The sequence below is a fragment of the Quercus suber genome, unplaced genomic scaffold, assembly GCF_002906115.3.
Source record: "Quercus suber isolate HL8 unplaced genomic scaffold, Cork oak 2.0 scaffold_158, whole genome shotgun sequence".
NCBI lineage: Eukaryota > Viridiplantae > Streptophyta > Magnoliopsida > Fagales > Fagaceae > Quercus > Quercus suber.
Genome location: NW_027069619.1, coordinates 1,185,038 through 1,208,598, shown reverse-complemented (window position 1 = coordinate 1,208,598; position 23,561 = coordinate 1,185,038). Strand labels below are relative to the sequence as shown.

The 23,561-nt window shown below is 37.5% G+C and overlaps 1 protein-coding gene across 1 annotated transcript; it reads right to left on the bottom strand.

Annotated features, from left to right (window-relative positions):
- Positions 1–15,363: 15,363 nt before the first annotated feature.
- On the bottom strand, positions 15,364–20,005 carry LOC136069244 (uncharacterized). The gene is made up of 4 exons (XM_065777552.1): positions 19,865–20,005; positions 16,343–16,525; positions 16,035–16,167; positions 15,364–15,689 (listed from the first exon to the last, which is right to left on the bottom strand). The coding sequence occupies exons 1-4, from the start codon at positions 20,003–20,005 to the stop codon at positions 15,364–15,366; spliced, it is 783 nt and encodes a 260-aa protein (XP_065633624.1).
- Positions 20,006–23,561: the final 3,556 nt, after the last annotated feature.

Below are 23,561 nucleotides of genomic sequence, written 5' to 3'. Positions count from 1 at the left end.
AAATCTGCTATAGTCTGGCTTTTCATCGCCTTAGGTGTCCCTATTCTCAAGTCGTATTTTGACAATTGTAACAACCACTAGGATATTCTGCCAGAGAGAACCAATTGTCACAACAAGGCTTTGATGGCATGGGACTTAGTCATCAGCCGCACCTCGTGAGCCAAGAAATAATGACGTAACCTTTGCAAAGCATTCACAATAGTCAAGCATGCCCTTTTCTGCCCTTGGATAACGAGTTTTCCGTATCTTTTAGAGCATGGCTGATGTAGTAAACTGGTTGCTCTATGCCACCTCCATCTTCTTGGGCAATCAATACACCTATGGCATACAGGTTTGTGGCTAGGTAGAGTAACAATGGCTTTTTTGCGGATTGGGGTTTGCACAATAAGAAGGTTCATCATGATCTGCTATAGCTTTTTGAAGGCTGCCTGCTGTACTTCTTTCCTCAAAGCTTTGCCCCTTCTATCTTAGCGTGGAACACCCTAGCAGGTAGTATGGAACACCTCGGTAGGTTAGGCCACTGGCTTGGCCTCGGGGTCCACATTCAATGTATGCACTATTAGCTCAAGATCCCATACTGGCATTTTCACTGTAATCCCATGTGAAGACATCTTTGAATTCTTTTAGCAGCGGTATCAATTCTGATTTTTCTTTTTCTGTCAAACTTGCACTAATTGAGATGGGCCTTGGTCCTTGCGAAACAGACCGCAAGTCAACTTCCTCCATTTCTTCTTCTGCCACAACCTATACACCCTTTTCTACCACAACTTCTTTGTTTTTCACTTCATTACTCTCCTTCTCCAAACTTTCTTGAACCACGTAACACACCAAGCTTTTATAGAAGATACATGATGTTGCTGCTACATATTGTTACTCTAAGCACTTTGCGGCAGGCTTTCTAAATTTACTACAAAATGGGCCTTAGCCCTCCCCAGCATGTGAGACAAATGGATGAGTCTTTAGCTTTTTGAAGAAGACTTCCCAAATTTTGTTGCAGTATGAGACAGCCCCCAGTATACGAGAATAAGCCCTTAGCTTTCAGCAGGAGGCTTCCATGTTTGCCGCAGAATGAACTTTAGCCTCCAGCATGTGAGACAACTGGATGAGATTGATATCACCTTCTCTTGGTGTTGATGCTCCATCATGTGGTTCATGCATTCTTTAGTAAAAAAATTAGATGCCATGGATCTACAAGTTACCATATTGTAGAAATTCTTCGTTGCTAGAGAATTTGGGAAAAAGTTACTTCCTAAGCATGCTTTGACTTCATTCCATTGTAAGCACAATTGCTTCCCATATGTTTTCTATTACATATGATTGTGGCTATAACTCTTCTGTAGATTCTTTCTAAAGATTTGTGATCATGTCCTGCCATACTACTCAGTCATTACTGCTGCAATGACTTGATCCTGCTAGGCCTTTCCAGGTCTGTCGCTTATTCTTTCCCCAATGGCTTTTCTGGCCATGGATTTTCTTACTCATGGGCTCCTGTGCCCCTTGTGTTTTTCCTTGGGCATCCTCGGCCCATTTGCTTTGTCTTGGGCTTTCTCGGCCCATTTGCTTGTCTTGAGCTTCCTTGGCCCTTTTCCTAACTTTGTGTTCCCATGAATTCTTGATGGGGCAATGATCACTTTTGTTGTAGAAGATAATCACATTGGATTTGTGATTGCACTTAGAAAGTTCAAGAATTCAATATTGAATTTTGTGGTAGGATATTCTGCAAAAAGACCTGCTGGAATACAAAATTCTGCTGTAGAATATTCTAACGCAGAATATACTGCTGTGAGCAGTCTGCTGTGATATTTGCACTTTGGTTTCTAAAACCTTCTGCTACAAAATGTTCTGCCAATGATCATTCTGCATTTCTTGAAATTTAGCAGATTCTATTGTAAACAGTCTGCCGGAGGATCTGTACTTTTTGCTACGAAATTTCTGCGGAGGGACATTTTGCACTTTTGAATTTCAGCAGATTCTGCTGTGAATAGTCTGCCAAAAGACCTGTACTATCTGCTACAAAATTTCTGCGGAGGGACATTTTACACTTCTATAAAAGTCTACTGGAGGATACTTCTCGGAGGAGATAGTTATTTGCAACAGTATAGTAATGATGAAAAATTTCCTTTGGCTATAATAGCTTCATTTTTTTTTTTGGTTCTTCAAGAGAAGTAGAGCTAGAATCACTAGCATAAAAAAAAAATGATTGAAACCTTGTGAGGGAATGAAGGGATTTTTCTATTTTAAGTGCTGGACCTGAAGGTGGAGGTGGAGAGAGTTTAGAAAGCTTCTAATGCTTCCTTAAAATAAATGAGAGAAGAAGTGGTGGAACTCTGGTTTTGCATGTTTGAATAAGTGGCTTGCCACATGTCTCATATGCATGACAAGGAAAACAAGTGGCATTTACAGGATAGGAACAAGTGGCATTTTTGTTGTAGAACTCTATGGTATTGTATTGATATTCTGCTATTGCATTTTTGAGGCAATGCCATTGAACTCTACTATGGTATTGTGGTATTCTACCACAACATTCTGTTGTAATATTCTGCTATAGCATTTTGCTCAAGATACTACTTTGTTTAAATGTTGCTGTGTTCTGCCACAAAATTTTGCTACGAAACTATCTTGCTATAACATTGCTGGATTCTGCCACAGTACTATCCTGCTGTAATGTTGCTGTATTCTGCCAAAAATTCTTCTACAGTATTGTCCAGCTGTAACATTACAGGATTCTGCCACAATACTATCCTGTTGTAACGTTGCTGTATTCTACCACAGAATTCTGCCACAGCACTGTCTTGCTGTAACGCTGCTGTGTTCTGTCATAGAATTCTGCTATGGTACTGTCCTGCAGTGACATTGCTGTATTCTACCACAGGATTCTGCTATGGGACTGCTATGACGTTTTGGATACTTTCCTAAGAGTATAACTTGCAAGGTTTAAGAACATCTGCATGTCTTGCTTTGGTAAGGACTTGGAAACATGTTTGCAAGGGAGAAATATCTCATTCTCCCCATCTTGATCCCAACTCCCTAGTGGAGCCACCATTTTAATGTAGGGGGCCTTTTTTGTAAGTGTTAGGCTGGGCTGCCTCCCGCGATAGTAGGCTCAAGTATTCTGAGTAAGGGAGTTAAGACCAGTCCAACTGCAACTCAATTTGGTCCGGCTTGTGCGCAAACGTTGAGTCCAAGTCTGAGGTAAGACGCAGCAAAGTGGGCTTATCCTCTGCTTCTGCCGCAGAAGATTTTTATCCAGTTTCCGCTGTAGGATTGACGTTTCTGCTGTAGAAGGAACTTTCTGCTATGCAATGAAGCTATCTGCTGTGCGATAAAACTTTCTGTTTTGTAGTAAAGCTTCCTGCCGTAAAGCCTCCTACTGTGCAATAGAGCTGTCTGCTGTACATTAAAGCTTTCTACTATGCTTTAAATCTTTCTGCCGTGTGAATGACTACTCTTCATTTTTACTGTAGAAATATTTTTTCACTTCCTTGGCCTGGCTTGTGCGCAAGCCACACCACGTTTGCTAAAGTCTGTTTATAAGCTCACAGCAGGCAAAGTCATTGTGAAGAGGTTATGGCAGGCAGACATAATATAGATAATGTAAAGAAAGTACAGTCACTATTCCTGCCACAATAAATAGAGTAAATGGCTTAAAAGGCCTCACGTTCAAAGAATAAAATTTAAACAAAGAGTAGAACGGGGTTAGTAGAATCAAAGTAATGGGTCTGCCACACCAAGTATTACCGCAGGACTCTAACCAGGGAAGGGAAAACTGCTCCCTCAACGCAAGTAACTTCAAAGGAGAAATTAATTGCTTTGAGAGGCCAGCCCTAAATGGTATGTGCCCGGGTATGAGTCGTATTTTCCTTCAATAGAGAGCAAGGCTATTGAGGGAGAGAGGGGGTTAACCCATTTAGGTGCATGCCTGCCATAAAACACTCTGTTTTTCCTTCTTCCTACTCTGTTCTTTTGTTTTATCTTTTCTCTCTGTTTTCTTTCTTAGAATTCTTTCCTTTCTTTTCTTTTTTTGCTTTCTTTCTTTCTTTCTTTTCTTTTGTTTTCTCCTCTTTGTTTTCTCTATTTCAATTCCTTCCCCCCTTTTCCTGTACACAGCTACAGGTCTCTTATATAGAGCCTGCTGTGACCGGTTTTACTGTTCTAGCCCCTCAATGGCCTTTGTCTGATATGGGAGCCTTTTGCCGACCACTTACCGAGTCAATGGTTCTGACTACTACCATTGACCTGTGGCTTTCAAACAATGAAGATTCCTTTTCTACTCGTCCAATGTGTACCCTCTCCCTCTCGGTCTCTCATGGCATGCACCAAGTGGTTCTTACCCAGCTTTTCCTCTTTTGGGTGGCATGTCATCCCAGCAGGACTGTGCCCACCGAAAGAGTCTAGGCAAGAAACACAAGAATGGGTTTCCACTCCTCTCCCCACCGCTAGACCGTGCCCTCTCCCATGACCTCACCCTTTCCCATAATGGCTGGGTATAGGCTGGTGATGCCTAGGTCGTACGCATGCTTTACCTTCTTGATATTTCATACGTTTGCCGATGTCTGAGAATAGGTGTGCATATCCTGCCATGCGCGTTTTGGCTTGTTCTGGGTTGCATCTCCAATGTTTATGACTTGTCCTTTTCTTTGAAAGGTTGGGCCTTGTTGGATCATTGGGCCTCCCTTTAGTTTGGGTGTTTGCTTCGTGGCTTGCCTTGGCATCTCCTGCCATACCAGATTGTTATTCCTACTGCTTATCTTAATCCTGGCGGACCCTTTTAGGTCTACCGTGTGTATTTCTTCTTAGTTTTCACGCCTATCTTTTTTTATACAAAAGGATTTGGGCCTTTGTGGGCCAAATGATGTTGACTGGATCAAAAGGGTCTTGGGCTCAATTTATCTTCATCTGCCGAAGCCATCCTGCCAGAGAACTGTATTCTGCGGCAGATCTGTATTCTGCGGTAGACTTGTATTCTGCGGCAGATTTGCGTTCACTTGCACTTTTTTCTTTGGAAATTTCTTCCTCTTCAGTCTTCTTGGTGGGTCTTTGGGCCTTACTTCTCACTGGGCTTTCTTCCTTATGGGCCTTTGGGTACAAAGTTGCAAAAAATGGGCATTAACAACCCCCTAACTTCTTCGATTGATATTCAATCACCTCTCGATCGATCGAAAAAATAAATTTGATCGATCGACTAGCAATTGAAAATCAATCTATTTAAAAAGTCTGATCACTGTTTCACTCGATCGATCAAAAGTGATTTTCGATCGATCGAAAATTGTGAAACTCGAATTTCCAAAAATTTTCTAAGGTAGTTTTCTTCGTTTTTCATAAACAAACATTCAACATATGAACATTACAGACAAAGATTGATGTCAAAACTGAATTCTATTGATGCTATAGCCTTAAAACTCAATTTAACATACTTAAATTTAAATTTAAACAATATCATAACATCAATTTCAGTTTTCATCAAATCATAGTTTCAACAACATGCAAAAAGTTAAAACATAATCTTCTAATAATATGAAACTATCATCTCCAATTTTAAAACTCACAAAACATGTTAAACAGATTGGAAATTGAAGACCGCTCTGATACCAATTGATGGAAATAAGTATGTACGCAACGGAAAATTAACGGATCTACTTCAATCGCAATCTATAACATGCACTATGTAAATTTCAGAATTCAACTATAAGAGAGCGTACCTTGAAGTGGTGAAATTCAAAATCAAAGATCTGAAGTTCTTGGGAAGACTTTTAATCTTCACTCCAATTCCACTTGATACCCAAGATGTGTGGTCTCTCAATCAGTTTCCAAGGAGAGAATAATGAGTGTCCAACACTCACATACAAACCATTTCATTTCTTATGAGAACTCTTATGAAAAGACTTAATGAAAAGTCTCATGAAAAAGCCCTTAATGAAATTCTGTATGTTTCTCTCCTTATACACAACTGATTATCTAATTGGGCTAGCCTTTTAGACCATTCCAATTAGGTTCTAGTATATGGCTTGGAGTGGGACCAAAAGGAACCAATAAGACACTAGCTCTAATGGGCCTTGGGCTTTTCTGTCAACTCTTAACAAGTCCAAAGTTACCATTAACTATATTTAATCCCACTATATAAATATAGTTGCACTCTAGGCCTTATCTATAAATTATATCCCAAGACTTTATTATATATGCAACTCCTTCATTAAAATATTCGCAGTAATACAAAGTCATGAATGTTAACTGCCACTTTGTAGATTACTACATCTTAATTCTTGAGTACCTGGTTTAATCCTTTATGTTACTCAATATATATTTATGAAATCCAATTCCATAAATATATACTTTAGTAATTCCTTACTAAAGTGGTTGGGCCCAACACTCTGAATAACCAAACCCATTAAACTTATCTCAAGGGAATATTTTATATCTCCATTAAGAGACTATGAATTCCATCTTGAGAATATACTGAGGTTTTGATTGTTACTTATAGATCTCACTCCTAATATATCAAGGCAACCTATATCTCATGATCAAGTCCATTATTCTCTCCAGATTTAAGGTTGATGTAAATAGAAGTCGTGAGATTTATTATTCATTTGACAGTTACTAGGAGAATAATAAATCTCATAGCGGTCCAGTTCAATATGTCTTAACTCTTAAAACATATCAACTAGAAGTCTCCACTTCTGTGATGAAGACAAATCATCTTAGCTGATATGTTATAGTTTTCGCAGATGAAATGCCCAATTTCATCACCGACTACAAACTAAAATTCTGAGTTTACAAAGAACTTGTGATTTACATCTTTTGTGACTTTTCACATAAATCACATACTATGCATCTCATGGACTAAGATAATGTCCCATTAGGTCATAAATAGATAGTCTCATATAATTAAACAACGTAATTATTAATGACATGCAAACCAATTGGATTTTAGGATATAAACCCCAACATTTTCATCATAGGAATTGGGAAAACTTAATTTTTGTCAAATTTTTGCATGGGATTGGTTTCTTTCGATGGTTTGCTTTCGATGTTGGCCTCTTTTGGCAAAAAGAGCATGTATTTAAGGTGGATTTTATGATGTTCATGCATTGTTTCACATTGTTGTTCATAGTGTGCACGCTAGGTATTTGATAAAATGCCTTTTAGGTATTTGATATTCTCACTTGTTTGGACTCCAGTGAGTACCAAACTTTGGGGTTTCTCATGTTTCCTCATTAGGAATATGCTTGGTTCATTGGTTGTGTATTTAACACACCTTACCCCACATGTGCATTTTTCTATGCATTGGTTATGCATTGCACATAACCATCTCTTGCAGACACTTTTGCTACCCTTGTTATGCATTGGTCTATACCTTAGTTCTTCATCCTAGCATGTCATATTTACCTTATGCTTTGTAGCATTTTGTTTTGTCTTTTGTTTGTACTTCATTTCTCATTCATCTTGCACTCCTCATGCATCATTCTCCTTGTTCATACCTTCATCTCTTGCCCTCTTTTCTCCTTGACCCCTTTGTCTATTCGTGTCAAAAAGGGGGAGAGTATACCTTAGAGTAGTATACCGGAAAGTTTTGTCATTTTTATATGAATCTTGTGCACATTCTCAAGGGAAGAAATTCTATTTCCTGTGCACATTTGTAGGGGAGAGATATTCCATAGGGGAGATGCATATATCAAGAGGGAGAAAACATTGAGTTAATAAGAAAACTTTGTTTTGTTTGTGTGTTGAACATGCATACTTCCTTATGTTATTGTGCTTTATTGATTGTATGTTTGGATGATCATTTGCTTTGCTATGTGATCATTGTAGTAATTTCTATATGACTGTTTTGGTGTATGATCAAGTTGCTCACATGTTTCATATCATGCTTACTTGATCACAATTTACTTGTTACATTATATTTGTCCTTATTTGCTTTACCTTGAGGGGTCCAATATACTTTGTGCAAGTGTTTCAGGTTACAAGTATATATGTTCCAAGTTCATCACAATTCCTATGATTCATGATAGGGGGAGTGATATGATAAGAGAAGTATTTTTTGATTTGTACCTTTTGCTTTTATAAGCTTTTAAGGTCTTTGTACCCATGCTTTGTAGCTTTTGTACTTGTTGTTAAATGTCATGCATTTTCTTTAAGTACTTCACTCTTGTGCCATTGTTGGATTTTTATCCTTAATGCATTTACCTAGTGTTTATGCATTGGTGGAGTATTGGACATGCAAATGATATTTTGCAATTTACCTTATTAGCTTGCATGTCCAGATGTTCATTCCATGTGTGAATGAGCATTGTGGTCACTTTTTATAGTGATTGTTCGTTTTTGGTCAAGCCATGATCTATTGCTTTATTCCTTTTTGCTTGATCGCATTGTGCTTGCTTCATATGCATTACAAGTTTTTCTGCATACAATGATCATACTGTGTTGTTGCGTTTCAGGAGATACTTGTTCTTATGGTTTAAGAGCTTCACAAATTCTAGAGTTAGGTGTGAGTGAGTTTTGTTCAACTGTTCCCAACTCACACGTTAAGTCTAGAGTTTGTTGTAGGATTTTGTCACGGAATAGCCAAAGGGGAAAATTGTAAGGTTGAATTTAATCAACCATCTTGTTGGCTTTATTCTGTGCCAATTTGCTTGTAATTTAACACTTAGAAACTCTGTATTTAGGAGGGAATCATGTAAGGGTAGTGTGTGAGAGAGTGTGAAGAAATGCTTAAGAATGTGCCGTGAAGCAAGGACGTAGGACTGGATCTCACGAGTGACTTGCAACTGGTAAGCTGCCAGATGATGCACACGAGTGAAGCATGCAGAGAAGTTGAACCCTCATGCCAGCTGTTGCACTATAGGACAAAAAGTCCAGACTGGCCATTCAGTTAGCTCGAGGCTTGAATTGGTGACTCAGTTAAGTCGCAAGGCCAAGTCGCCAACCAGCTCTGTTTTGGAAAAATTGATTCTTCGCATTTCTTTCTCACCCTAGTATAAATATCTCTTATACCCACCAAATGTAAAGAGATTTAAGAGAGAATTTTGAGAGAGAAACCTTAGAGAAAAACAAGATTGGCTTATCCACAATCTTTACATAGAAACTTTTCAAATTTCTTTACTCTCACCATTTCCATTGTTACATCCTTGAAAGGTTCTTGGCCAAATCCTTTTCTCACCATACCCACATCTGTGAGAAGGCTTTTTGGTGCTTTGGGAAGCAGTTAGGAAGGGACCAATGGTTATTAGTTGATACTATGGGTTATAGCAAAATCCGGTAAGTTAAAGAAGACAAAGGTTCGGCGTAACCTCGTTGGAGGAAGAAGTTTTGAGGGCATAAGTACATTGGGTAGATTAGGCTTTGAGGGTCTTCTGCTGTTCATGTATCCCAACTTCATTATTTAGTGGATTATTGATCGCTTGGAGGGCGGCGGAGAGGTTTTATACCGAGGGCTTCGGTTTCCTCTTCGATAACACATCGTTGTGCTGTTCTTGTGTTTGCATCTCTCTTCCGTTAATCTTTGCCATTTAATTTCTGCTGTAGATGTGATTTTAATTGGTTTAGATTGTTTATCAATTGTTATTGGCTTATGTTTTTTTTCCGCACATATATTATTTGACATTAAGCTTGAATTGATAATTTTATAATTGGGGGTCTAAACGTTCATAGTGTTTTATACGCTATTTGACCATTCAATTGAAGCTTCACTCTAGACTAAGGATTATTCCACATTTGATACACACACACACACAACACATATGCGTAATGTTGAATGAATGCCTTATTCATTTGTTCAATTGTACTTATTTAATGTGATACGTGTGTGCTCAACTTTAAATGGATCAATCTAAAAAGATTTTTGATAATTTTATATGTATTTGGAAGTGATTTTTATCACTCTTTGTGTTCATGTTTTGTGCTTACTTTGTTTTTCATTATTTAAACATGTTCTGTGTTGAAAAACAGGGTGTCAGAGTTTTTCACCACTTACTCGCGACTAACTTGCCAATCGCGAAATTTTTCGTGACTCATCTCGTGACTCACCAGTCACGAAACCCCAGTTGTGAGTTCATCCAGAACCTTTTGTGACTCATCTCGCGACTCACCCAGTCACGAAACTCCCAGAAATAGCTTTTTAAAGAGCTTTTTGTGGGAAACCTGTTTTAAACCTCTCTCATCCTCTCTTTAACCCCTCTTTCAATATTTTTACATTTAAACTCAATCAATTTGTATGGTTTTTCATTCCATTAACATCTCTAAGGTAATTCTAAACTCTTTTCTTTGATTTTAATTCTTAGATTATGTTTTGTAGAGTTTTTGTGCTCTTGGTTGGGATTTTCTTCATAGGAGTTAGGGAAACTTAATTTTTGTCAATTTTTTTGTATGGGATTGGTTTCTTTTGATGATTTGCTCTGTATGTTGGCCCCTTGTGGCATAAAGAACATGTATTAAGGGTGGATTTCATGATGTTCATGCATTGTTTCACATTGTTGTTCATAGTGTGCAGGCTAGGTGTTTGATAAAATGCCTCTTTGGCATTTTCTTGCTTATTTGGACTCCGATGAGTACCAATATTTGGGGTTTCTCATGTTTCCTCATTAGGAACATGTTTGGTTCATTGGTTGTGTATTTAACACACCTTGCTCCACATGTGCATTTTCTATACATTGGTCATGCATTGCACATAGCCACCTCTTGCACACACCTTTGCTACCCTTGTCATGCATTGGTTTATACCTCGCTGCCTCATCCTAGCATGTCATGTTTACCTTATTCTTTGTAGCATTTTGTTTTGTCTTAGGTTTGAGCTTCATTTTCTTATTCATCTCGCACCCCTCATGCATCCTTATCATTGTTCGTACCCTCATCTCTTACCTTTTTTTCTCCTTGACCCTTTGTCTATTTATGTCAAAAAGGGGGAGAGTATCAATTGTGTCATTTCTATATGACTCTTGTGCACATTCTTAAGAGGAAAAATTTTATTTCTCATGCACATTCGTAGGGGGAGAGATATTCCATAAGGGAGATGCATATACCAAGAGGGAGAAGACATTGTGTTAATAAGAAAACTTTTTTTTGTTTGTGTTTCTTTCTGTTTGTTTTCTTGTTGGGTTTATGGTGCTTTGAGTTATGTTTACTATCTATACTTTGTTGTTCTCTTTGCATTGTGTTTGTGCGTTGAACATGCATTCATCCTTATGTTATTGTGCTTCATCGAATGCATGTTCGGATGATCATTTGCTTTATTATGTGATCGTTGTTGTCATTTCTATATGACTGTCATGTGTTTGATCAAGTTGCTCATATGTTTCACAACATGTTTACTTGATCATTTTTTACTTGTTACATTATACTTGTCCTTTTAGTACTTGCTTTACCTTGAAGGTCTAATGTGTTTTGTGTAAGTGTTTCAAGTTACAAGTATAGATGTTCCAAGTGCATCACAACTTCTCATCATTTTGAAGGGGAGAAACTTTAAGCGCTTTTAGTTTATATTATGCATTTTCTTTAGTACATTATATTTGTACCTTTGCTTTTGTAAGCTTTTAGGTTTTGTACTTATGCTTTGTAGCTTAAGTACTTGTTGTTAAATGTCATGTATTTTCTTTAAGTACAACATTCTTATGCCCTTTGTTGGATTTTGTATCCTTAATGCAATTACCTTGAGTTTTTGCATTGGTTGAGTGTTGGACATGCAAATGATACTTTGCATTAAGCTTATTAGCTTACATGTTCGAATGTTCATTCCATGTGTCAATAAGCATTGTGGTCACTATTTGTAGTGATTGTTTGTTTTTGGTCAAGTCATGATTTATTGCTTAATTCCATTTTGCTTGATTGCATTGTGCTTGCTCCATGTAAATTACAAGTTTTCTGCATACAATGATCATATTGTGTTGTTGTGTTTCAGGAGATACTTGTTCTTATGTTTCAAGAGCTTTACAGATTCAAGAGTTAGGTGTGAGTGAGTTTTGTTCAACTATTCCCAACTCACGCGTTAAGTCTAGAGTTTGTTGTAGGGTTTTGTCACGGAATAGCCAAAAGGGGAGATTGTAAGATTGAATTTCATCAACCATCTTGTTGGCTTTATTCCGTGCCAAATTTGCTTGTATTTCAGCATGTAAAAACCCTGTATTTAGGTGGGAATCATGTAAAAGTAGTGTGTGAGAGAGTGTGAAGAAATGCTCAAGATTGTGCAATGAAGAAGAAGCTGAACCATGAGTGAAGTATGCAAAGAAGCTGAACCATCATGCCAACTGTAGCACTACAAGACAAAAAGTCCAGACTGGCCATTCAGTTAGCTTGCGACTTGAGCTCGCGACTCAGTCAAGTCATGAGGCCAAGTCGCCAGCCAATTCTATTTTGTAAAAACTGACTCTTCGTATTCATTTCTCACCCTAGTATAAATACCCCTTATTCCCACAAAATGTAGAGAGCTTTTAGAGAGAATTTTGAGAGAGAAACCCTGGAGAAAAACAAGATTGACTCATCCACAATCTTCACATAGAGACTCTTCAAATTTCTCTACTCTCACCCTTTCCATTGTTACATCTTTGAGAGGTTCTTGGCCAAATCCTTTTATCACCATATCCACATCTGCAAGAAGGGTTTTTGGTGCTTTGGGAAGTAGTTAGGAAGGGACCAATAGTTATTGGTTGATGCTATGGGCTACAACAGAATTCGATAAGCTAAAGAAGACAAAGGTTCGACGCAACATCGTTGAAGTAAGAAACTTGAAGGGGTTAAGTACACTGGGTAGATTAGGCTTGGAGGGTCTTTTACTGTTCATGTATCCCAACTTCATTCTTTAGTGGATTATTGATCGCTTGGAGGGCGGCGGAGAGGTTTTACACCAAAGGCTTCGGTTTCCTCTTCGATAACATATCGTTGTGCTGTCCTTGTGTTTGCATCTCTCTTTCCTAAATCTTTGCCATTTAATTTTTGCTATGGATGTGAATTTATTTGGTTTCGATTATGTTATCAATTCTAATTTAGCTTATTTACATTTTTCGCACGTACATTGTTTGTTAATAAGCTTGAATTGGTAATTTATAATTTGGGGGTCTAAACGTTCAAGGGTATTTTATACACTTATTGAACATTCAATAATAAAACAAATTTATTAATTACAATATAAAGTCGTACATAATGTCATACATTGCATCATACTATAGGATTTAAGGGCACTAATCCTAACAATCTCCCACTTGCCCTAGAGACTATTGTGTACTAATGTAACTCTCATTCCTTCCAAATGTGACGCGAAAGTCCTTTAAGGCAAGGCTTTGGTAAAGGAATCTGCTAGATTATTTACACTTTCAATCTTTGTAACCACTACATCTTCACGAGCAACAATGTCTTGAATGATGTGGTACTTTCTCTCAATATGATTTCCTTTTTCCTTGGATCTTTGGATTGTGCAACTGCTCCACTATTGTCGTAAAACAATGTGATGGGAACTGCTCCATTCTTACAACACCAAGTTCAAAAAGGAATTTCTTAAGCCAAATAGCTTCCTTTGCTGCTTCATAAGCAGCAACGTACTTAACTTCCATGGTGGAGTCTGCAATGCAAGATTGCTTAACACTCCTCCAAGTTATGGCTCCACCTCCCAAGGTGAAAAAAGATCCTGAAGTGAATTTTCTAAAATCTAGATCTGATTAAAAGTCTGAATCTGTACAGCCAATGGGAATCAAATCCTCACACCGATACACAAGCATATAATCTCTCGTTCTCCGTAGATACTTAAGAATATGCTTTACTGCTTGCCAATGTTTTGGTCCTGGATTTGATTGATATTGGTTGAACATGCCAACTGAATAATAGATATCTAGTCTAGTACAAAGCATGGCATACATGAGACTTCCTACTGCAGAAGTATAAGAGGAACTCCATGTCTGAAAGGAAGTAATCCCTTCTTAGAGTTTTGCATGCTAAACCATTCTAGAACCTTATCTATATATCCAGCTTGTGACCAGCCTAACATCTTATTCTTGCAATCTCGCCAGAGCTTGATCCCTTGAATAAAGTTAGCCTTACTCAAGTCCTTCATATCAAATTGGCTTGACAACCAAACCTTTACTGATGACATTACTCCTACATCATTTCCAATCAGTAGAATATCATCAACATAAAGCACTAGGAACATTACTACTTTATCTCGATGTCTTTTGTACACACATGGTTTATCAAGATTTTGTTCAAAACCAAATGACTTGATTGTTTGATCAAATTTGATGTTCCATGACCTAGGTGATTGCTTAAGTCCATAAATGGACCTTTTCAACTTGCATACCATATACTCTTGGTTCTTCGCTATGAAACCTTCTGGTTGCATCATATAAATTTCCTCTTCAAGATTGCCATTGAGAACTGCAGTCTTGACATCGATTTGCCAAATCTCATAATCATTATGAGCAGCAATGGATAAGAGAATTCTGATAGATTTAAGCATTGCTACTGGTGAAAAGGTTTCTTCATAATCAATACCTTCTTTTTGTGTGTACCCTTTCACCACTAGCCTTGCTTTAAATGTTTCAACCTTTCCATTTATCCCTCTTTTCCTCTTGTAAACCCATTTGCAACCAACAGGTTGAATGCCATTAGGCACCTTTACAAGATCCCAAACTTGATTGAAATACATAGAATCTAATTTAGATTTCATAGCTTTGACCCAATGATGTGCATCTATATCATTCATTGCCTCTTCATAAGTGTAGGGATCCAATTTAGCCTCTTCTAAGATAGCTTCATAAGTTTCTCTCAAACCTATAAATCTTATAGGAGGCTGAACAATTCTTCCACTACGACGAGACACCTATGTACTAGACATCTCACGACTAGTATCTTGTGGTGTATCCGATACAACCACATCATCCCTAGTTTTATCCATTGGTTGTTCATTTACAGGTTCATTCATTTCAGCTAAAACAACTCTACTTCTAGGAGTAAAATTATTCATATAGTCATTTTCCAAGAATTTAGCATTTGTACTAACAAAAACTTTGTTATCCTTATGACTATAGAATAAATAACCCCTAGTTTCTTTTGTATAACCTACAAGTAGACACACTTCTGATTTTGGTTCCAGCTTATCAGGCTTCCCTTTTAACACATGTGTTGGACAACTAAAAATGTGGAAATATTTCATACTAGGCTTACGCCCACTCCACAATTCCATAGGTGTTTTAGGAACAGATTTTGATGGAACTAAATTCAAAAGATGTATTACTGTATTTAAGGCACAACCCCAAAAAGAAATCAATAAATTTCAAGAACTCGTCATGGACCTAACCATTTCTAAAAGTGTCCTATTCCTTCTTTCTTCTACACCATTTTGTTGGGGAGTTCCAACTGCAGTCAATTAGGATACAATCCCATTTTCAGCTAAGTAATCATTGAAAACCCCAAGAAGGTATTTGCCACCACGACAAATCGAATGACCTTTATGCGTTTACCCAATTGATTCTTAACTTCAGCCCTAAACTCTTTGAATTTTTCAAAGGCTTCAAACTTCCGTCTCATTATGTACACATAACCATATCTTGAGTAATCATCGGTAAAAGTGATGAAGTACTCATAACCTCCTTTTGCTTGGGTTGACATAGGACCACATACATTTGTATGAACTAATTCATGCAACTCTTGGGCTCTTCTACGTTTTGCATTAAAAGGTCGTTTGGTCATTTTACCTTCCAAACAAGATTCACAAACTGGAAATTCATCAAAGTCCAATGGCTATAAAAGTCCATTTTTGATTAGTCTTTGAATTCTGTTTAGATTAATATGACCCAAACGCAAGTGCCAAAGATATGCTTCATTAGTAGAAGGAAACTTTCTCTTTAATGATTTTACATGAGTGTCATGATCTAATTCAGAATTATAAAATTCATGCTTATCAGGAATTAAAATATAAAGACCATCCACAATATTGCTAGAACAGATAAACACTTTACCCTTCTTTATTACAACATTGTCTTTTAGGATAACACAATATCCATGTTTACCTAAATAAGTTGAAAAAATTAATTTCCTACGAACATTAGGTACATACAAACAGTCTTCCAATATTAAAACTCTAAACTCAAAGCATAAATTAACAACTCCAACAACTACAATCGGAATTCTGCTCCCATTAGCCAAAGTAAGAAACAATTCTCCTTCATTAAGCTTTCTAGTCTCTTGGAATCCCTGCAAAGAATTGTAGATATGATTAGTACAACCTAAATCCACACACCAGGAATCTGTGGGATTTTGTACGAAACATATTTTAAGGAGGAATGAACTTTTGAAACCGTTATTATTGGTAGCCTTGAATTTTGGACAATTCCTTTTCCAATGTCCTTTCTCACCATAATGGAAACACTTTACCCTTGATCTTCTTTCCTTTGTCGGCAACCCCTAAGGCAATTTGTTTACCATCTTGCTTGGTGAAGTCCTTCTTCTTCTTCTTCTTACCCTTGCCTTTCGACTTAGGTTGAGAAGTAGAAGCTTTAGCCATATTAGCATCAACACTAGAAGTACCAAGAATGCCTTCCACCGCTACCAACTAATTCATTAATTCAAACAAAGAATAAATCTTTTTGTTCATATTATAATTGAGTCTAAATTCCTTGAATGATTCTGGTAGTGACTGGAGTATCATATCCACTTGGGATTCTCCATCAATATCGGCACCTAAAACCTCCAATGTATTCAGATTAGAGATCTTTGTAAGACAATGCTCCCTCACTGAACCGCCTTCAGCCATTTTGGTATTATGAATTTGCCTCATGGTTTCTTGCCTTGCAGAACGACCTTGCTCACCAAACATCTCCTTCAGACTGAACATTATGTCTGAAGCTAGTTCTACATCCTGCATTTGATGTTGTAGAACATTTGAGATGGATGCTAGGATGTAGCACTTGGCCATCTCATTAGATTTCTGCCAATGAGCATATTGCTGTTTTTCCTTAGAAGGAGCATCTAATGAAGGAAAGCTAGGACATGGTTGAGTAAGCACATATTTATTCTCTTTAGCTATAAGAACAATGTCCAAATTTCTTTTCTAGTCAACATAGTTGGATCCAGTCAGTTTGTTTTGATTAAGTATAATAATGAGTGGGCTAAACGATGCCATGTTCAAATTTGAAAATAATAAACACGAATATAATAAGTAAACTGGACATTATCAATTTAGCATATAAACATATAGTATGGAACCTTATAAAACCATAAAATAATATATGCAACGACAACCTAATCCATGTCTATAATTCCTAGAAAGCAAGTAAATTATAAACACTATGATTGATTGGGAACTATTCTCATTATTAGTGCTATCATGAGGACTCTTACCATACACTAATAATATGCCGTATTTCCTTGAGCCTCTAAGTAATAATGACATAGCTCCGAAGGGATGTTAACATTAAACTTAGTCTAGTGTACACCATTGACTGAATTCTATATGAGTCATTAAGTAACTCCACGGTAGCATGGTCGTTCTTAATGTAAAACACATATCATCGGTCGTTAAGAAGTTTAATTTGTAGTTCCATGAATTAAACACCCTTCGAAGGGAGCAAGGCATATATGCCAAGGCGAGGTGCTTAATCATACTACTATAAATAGACAATTGAGGCCGTGAGATCCAACCCTTGTATCTCTCTCCCACTAGATGTTTTAAATTAATGGTTTTTATTTTGTAAACATGTGTAAACTAATCACACACAACCTTCCACTTTATACATATGAAAACACATATGAAAAAACTCAAAATTCCCTTCAGATTCATTTTCGTAAGAATCTCGTGACTAATCACTTCTCGCGAAAATGAAATAGTGAAAACACAAAATTCAGATAGAAACTTTTGCAACTGTTTCCCGAGTAAAGCATACCCACAAAAATGAAATAGTGAAAACACAAAATTCAAACAGAAACTTTTGCGACTCTTTCATGAGTAAAGCTTACCCACGAAAGGTTTTGTGCCTTAGAGGCATTTTTCGCAAGTAACTTCGCGGGAAGTTTACCCGTGAAAAATCTGTGTTTTCAGTTTTTAAAGGGAAAATCTGAATAGTTTTCAACGGTTTTCATGAATAAACAATCACCATATCAACATGATAGATATAATTTGATATCAAAACTGTATTCCATTGATGCTATAGCCTTAAAGTTCAATTTCACATTCTTAAATTCAAACTTAAACAACATCACAACATTAATATCAGTTTTCATCAAACCATAGTTTCAACAACCATGCAGAAAATTAAATACATATATAATCTTCTAACATCATGAAACTATTATCTCTAATTCCAAAACTCACAAAACATGTTATACAGATTGGAAATTGAAGACCGCTCTGATACCAATTGTTGGAAATATGCATGTACGCAACGAAAAATTAACGGATCTACTTCAGTCGCAATTGATAACATGTGCTATGTAAGTTTTAGAATATAAGAACAAGAGAGTGTACCTTGGCATGGTGAAATTCAAAATCAAAGATCAGAAGTTATTTAGAACACTTTCAATCTTCACTCCAATTTCACTTGATACCCAAGAAGTGTGGTCTCTCAATCAGTTATATGTGTATATTCTAGAGAGAATGAAAAAGTGTCCAACACTCGCAGACATACCATTTAATGTTGTTACATAAATTCTATATGTTTCTCTCCTTATAACTAATTATCTAATTGGGCTAGGCTTTGGGCCTTTCCAATTGGGCTTTAGTATGTGGCTTGGAGTGGGACCAAAAGGGAACAAATAAGACACTACCTCCAATGGGCCTTGGCCTTTTCTATCAACTCTTGATAATTCCAAAGTTACCATTAATTATATTTAATACCATTATATAAATAAAATTGCACTCTAAGCCTTATTAATAAATTATATCCCAAGACTTTATTGTACATGCAACTCTTTCATAAAATATTCATAGTAATACAAAGTCATGAATGTAGACTGCCACTTTGTAAATTACTACATCTTAATCCTTGAGTACCCGGTTTAATCCTTTTAAGTTATTCACCATATAATTATGAAATCCAATTTCATAAATATATACTTTAGTAATTCCTTACTAAAGTGGTTAGGCCTAACTCTCTGAATAGCCGAACCCGTTAAACTTATCTCAAGGGAATATTTTATATCTTTGTTAAGAGATCATGAATTCCATCTTGAGAATATATGTTCCATCAACACTAAATGTGGCTACTCAACATACTGAGATTTTGACTGTTAATTTAGATCTCACTCTTGATATATCAAAGCAACCTACACTTTATGATCAGATCCATTATTCTCTTAGGATTAATAGTTCATGTAAATAGAAGTCGTGAGATTTATTATTCATTTGACAGTTATTAAGAGAATAATAAATCTTACAACGGTCCAGTTCAATATGTCTTAACTCTTAAAACATATCAACATATCAACTAGAAGTCTCCACTTTCATCATTAAGACAAATCATCTTAGTTGATATGTTATAGTCTTTGCAGTTGAGATGCCCAACTTCATCACTGACTAAGAACTAAAATTCTGTGTTTACAAAGAACTTGTGACTTATATCTTCTGTGACTAAATCACATACTATGCATCTCATGGACTATATGATAATGTCCAAATATTCATGTTACCATTATTTAAGATAATAATAAAACAAATTTATTAATTATAACATTAAGTCATAGATAGCATTGTACAATAGGATTTAAGGGCACTAATTCTAACACCATGTTATAGACAATCATCCATCCCTTGGGCTTTGTGAAAGGCTAGTTACATCTTCTCCATCTTCTCTCTTATGGCTATGGTTTCTACCGTGAGTTTTTCAAATTGTTTGTTCCTCTCATAATCAGCCTTGTACTTTTCATCCTAATCTTCCACTTCTTCTTCATCAAGAACCTCTACTCGTGGGTTCAGCTTCTTCAATTTGACTTCCTCAAGCGCAGTGAGGTGGCTCCCTTTCTTTTTGAGAGTGTCACTTTGTTCTTCCATTTCCTTGAATATCTTTTGTGCAATTCCATCACTAATTGGAGCGGCCATTGTTGATTGAGAGAATTCCCCTACTTGGAACTCTTCTTTTTGATGTGCATCCTCAATCTTGACCAAACGCCTTCCATTCTTTTCTCAAATCCAAATTGGAGTGGGGATGTGTTTTCTTGACTTTAGTGGTGCAATGGTTCCTAAAAAGAAGTCCATTTTTTCATAGAGTTCATGTCCCTATTAAAAGGTTCCTTTTTAGATGTTCTTAGAAAGTCTTTAAATCTAATTTAGCGAAGGCCCAATTACAAAATCACTCAATTTCATCTCATGAATCTTGCCCCTTGTTTCATTGGGCTTTGGTCCATTTCACATTCCTTTCCTGATGGGGAGGCAAAGGGTTGGTTATGATGTTTGGAGCGACTGCATTATTGAACTATATTAACTTGTTGTTTATGAGATCCTAGACAAAAGCTCTTAAATGATGACATTCCTCAAGGGTATTCCCTTTGGCCCTGAAATGGTGTTCGTACTTCTTTTATGGATCAAAATTAGGCAGTGGAAGGCCTTCCTTAGGCCTTTGAAAAATTAGGGTCACCAGCTTCCTTTCCAGCAGGTAAGCATAGAGATCTACCAAGGGCATGGGTAACGGAGTATACTTCTGATTTTCCCTTTTGAGGTGGGTCTAGCCTCCCTCTCTGATTAAAGGCTCGGTTAGGTGCTTGAGTAGACTGGCCTTGTTACTGATAAGGTCTAACAATTGGGGTAGCATAGGTGGGAGCAACACCCTTAGGCCTTTCTGATGCATTATCAACCATATGCACATCAGCTTCCTTAGTCTTGTAGCCAATCATTCTCTTAACTTGTTGTTCAACCACGGAACTTAAAGACTCGGCATCCATGATCTTCTTGCTCCTAATACCCTCGTCAATGCACTCCCTAATAGGGATGAGGCTAGTGAAATTAGTGACTTAGGTGTTAATCATCTTCTTATAGTAAGGAGGCTTGAGGTTGTCGATAAACCACTTGATCATCTCATTTTCCATCATAGAGGGTTGCATTTATGCTGCTAGCCACCTCTAGGCATACTCACGGAAGGATTCCCCGCTCTTCTTTTCTATCCTTTGAAGAACTGTGTGGTTGGGAGCTATCTCGATGTTGAACTTGTAGTAGTCTAGGAAAGAGTTGGCCATGTCCTTCCAGCTAGAGGTCTTTTCCCATCTCACATACCATGTGGCCACGGGGCCAGTCAGACTATCAGGGAAAATCTGGCAAAGCAGAGGGTCTCCTATACCATCATTCTTGATGAACTCTGGTGCCTTGAACTTGGAAGGCATAATGACTTAAGGGAAGTTGGTCAGACCATTTAGATCAACACTTCCATGGACACTAGAGCCCTCTATGATACAAAGCTTTTCGGCCAGCATTTCCACTTGGCTCTTGACTTAGCCGTACCCAGATTCGAGAGTCTTATCCTTTGAAAGATCCATTTCTTGGTTGTTACCCTGGGGTGGTACATTGTGGTCCTACTCCTATACTGGCAGAGGCTAATTTTCATTCTTGGTTTAGGGACCTCCTTGGCTATGCCCGAAAGAATTTTGTCCTCCTCCTACAACTAGCTGTTGCAACATGTGCATCAATTCTAACATTTGCTCTTTAACCTAAGCGAACCCAACAGGACTCACTTCAGGAGGCAAAGGCCCACTGGTAGACATCACTCTTGCATGGGACCTAGTGATGATGGGATCGCAATGTGGTGGTAGCTTAGACTATTTCTTTTCAATAATCATTTCGGCAACTTTTTGATCCTTATGAAGAATAAAAGGTGAAAGAAACAGGGTGTATTTGACAAGGTTGAAACACAACACCAAAATCAAGTTAGTTTATGCTTTTGCTATTTAACATGCACCTACCATTTTCAGAAAAATTTGGCTTTGCACCCTTCATTAGGTATTCATCATGGTGAGTTTCTATTATGATGCAAGATTAATGCACAAGATTGGCAAGTAACCAAAATTTTCGTGATATGCCCAACAATGCGGGAAAGACCCTTCTTTTGATTACAAGCTTGTACAAGATTTGCTTCTACAATGCTAGGTCTATCAACTCCAAAGATAGGGCTTTTACAATAAAAGAAATGCAACTGCGAGGAAAAGCTCAACTTCTGACAATGTGGACTTCTCGGGGAAGCTCTTGGACACTTGGACCCCCTGGCAACTTGAATAGCATGAATCTCTTGGACCTTTGGATCTCTTAAGCGAGCCCCTGGATTCTTGACATCTAGGACCTTTTGGCAATTTTGACATTTTATGATCTCTTTGATGATTTAAACTTCTGCTCAATCTTTTTGGATCTTTTCTAGGAAAGCTCTTGAACTCTTAATGCTTTGGATCCCTTGACAACTTTTTGGTAGCGTTTCCTCCTGAATGGAGTTTCGGTTACTTGCCAAAAATTTTATCTTTGCATAATTAGGTGATGAAACCAATTAGTGTATGCATGAGTGCCTTTGTAGGGTTGTAACCCCTTAGGGATCGGGTATGATCTAGCATGTACAAGCAACAAGGTTGCTTTTCCTAGGGGTTTAACCATTGATGTTGTGCAAGCAGGATAGAAAGAACTTGGAGTAGTACAAAAATTTTTGACCCAAGCAAAAAGGGCGCACCTATTACAAGACACATTCCCTTGACCGGTATCCTTTCCTAGGCTTGGATGTTCACTCTTTATTTTTCGCCTAGTCCTGATGAGCTCTGGGCTTGATCTAGTCTTCACGGGTTTGACATAACTAGGCCAACTATATGCAATGGCTTAACTAGTAGGTGATTCTTGTCCTAGGGTACTCAATTGCCATACCCCTCCTTTCATGGAAGTTACAGGGTAGGAAGGATCAAGGGGCCTTTTCTGCAACTCCTCTCCACCCATAGACCCATAAGTGCCTACAACATCACCCCTAAATCTAACTATGGGTAACATTGCCATGTTTCTGTTTGGGCATCTACAAATGGGGTGATGAAATCCCTAAAGAGATGTGACTATGCTGCCAGTGTAGAGCCCGAGTTCGGCTACAAAAGGGTGTATATGTCATGCAATCCTTAATGAAAGGGAAAGACTTTTTCAAAGCATAGCAGATATATTTATATATATGAAAGCAGATAAAGGTCTAGCGGAAATTAAATTTTGCTACCCAATGTTTGCATGTGAAGAAAAGTTGTAAAGCTTGTGAGGAAAGTTTTTCAGCATGTGAGGAAAGCGATAAAGCCCCATGTGAAAATACCTCAGAGCCTCCCTTTCGAAAAAGGATTTTTTTGGAAAACAATTTTTGCTCTTTTGAAAAATATTCTACTAGGATGTAATAGAAGCCTTTTTCAAAAGGAAAGCCCTAGAGACAAGCATGATATACATGGCAAGCATAGAGACAAGGACGCGAGCAAACAAGCGAGAAGGCAAACAAGCAGAAAGGTAAATATACAAGAAAGGAAACAAAAGATGGTGTCTGCAAGGGACAAATGTAGGTTTGGATTGAATGTCCATAATTTCATTGTGTTGAAGCATGGACAACACACTAGTAAGCAAGACTTATGCATGGTCATGTAAGCAAGCTTGTAAAGATGCATATAAAGCC